A 1,184-nucleotide genomic window follows, 5' to 3' on the forward strand; every position below is an offset into this window, starting at 1 on the left:
TTATATAAAAAATAATAAAATCTAAGAAAACAACAAAAGACAGTCCCATGATTCCTCTTCCTTATTTTTTCCTTCTCATCTTTAACGAAATATTCCCAAGCTTATTGATCATAACAAAAACGTTTGTTTTTACTTATCCTTCATAACCGTAGTTAGTTAAAGTATTGACTCCTATCATCCCTACTAATGAAGTCTCAGTTTTCACTATATAAACGCACCCCATTCTCAGTTCTCAACATATGAGCACATTTTCTTCATTCAAATTTCTCTCTTTCTCTCTCACAAAGTAACAATGCAGGTTATGAATTCAACAATGCAAATGAAAGCTTCAGCACCACTACCCATGAAGCTAGAGAAGAGTCCTTACGAGGTTGTTCACCACCTTTCCTCCTCCAACGCCGTGGTGATCTTCAGCACCACCGACTGCTGCATGTCCACGGTGGCCAAGCGCCTACTCTTCAGCCTTGGTGTGGGCCCCACCGTGGTGGAGCTTGACGAGCACGCCGCTGGACCTGACATCAAGGCGTTCCTCTACCAGCTAGCCGGCACCACCCGCCAGCCACCCATCCCCGCCGTGTTCATCGGAGGAAAGTTCCTTGGTGGGGTTGAAGCCCTCATGGCCAATCACATAAATGGGACACTCATTCCTCTCCTCAAAGAAGCTGGAGCACTGTGGCTCTAAACAACTTCATGTTTTATGTTTCTTGAACATAGAAATAAAACATATGCAACTTCAATGACATAGTCTTTCTTGCTAAGTTTCTAGGTCTTTTGCCTCTCATTTTAGTAAATCATTTTGGTATAAATCATCTATTATTTTGTTAATTAGACAAGAAATTTGGACTGATTCTAATTTTTGCCTACGAGAACTATAAAATAATTATTTCATGTTCTTTAGCGTTTATCGGATATGGCTGGAACAGAGAATCTGGTTGAGTAGCTTGCATTGGAAGGAAGTTTGGATTCGTCGGTGGAGGTATCTGAAAATGTAATCTAATGCTTAAGTCAGTATGAGTTTAAGGAAAATCGGTGGAAAGTAAATGAGAGTAAATGATAGCAATAAATGAGAAAGTTAATATGCTTATGAAAGTGAGTGAAATATTTAAGATACGAGAGAGTATGAGCATATGAGATACTTCTTGTGAGGGGACACCTTCTACTTATAGTAAATGTTGTGACGACAT

General features: G+C 39.6%; 1 protein-coding gene across 1 annotated transcript; it reads left to right on the top strand.

Moving 5' to 3' along the window:
• On the top strand, window positions 272–693 carry LOC109362093 (glutaredoxin-C9-like). Its single transcript, XM_019607662.1, has one exon. It carries the CDS (start codon window positions 293–295, stop codon window positions 680–682), a length of 390 nt encoding a protein of 129 aa, XP_019463207.1. The 5' UTR covers window positions 272–292; the 3' UTR covers window positions 683–693.

Source organism: Lupinus angustifolius, chromosome LG12 (assembly GCF_001865875.1).
Source record: "Lupinus angustifolius cultivar Tanjil chromosome LG12, LupAngTanjil_v1.0, whole genome shotgun sequence".
Taxonomy (NCBI): domain Eukaryota; kingdom Viridiplantae; phylum Streptophyta; class Magnoliopsida; order Fabales; family Fabaceae; genus Lupinus; species Lupinus angustifolius.

Bases quoted from the DNA above. Each gene is read 5' to 3' on its own strand.
- LOC109362093 (XM_019607662.1), top strand. From the start codon at position 293: ATGCAGGTTATGAATTCAACAATGCAAATGAAAGCTTCAGCACCACTA.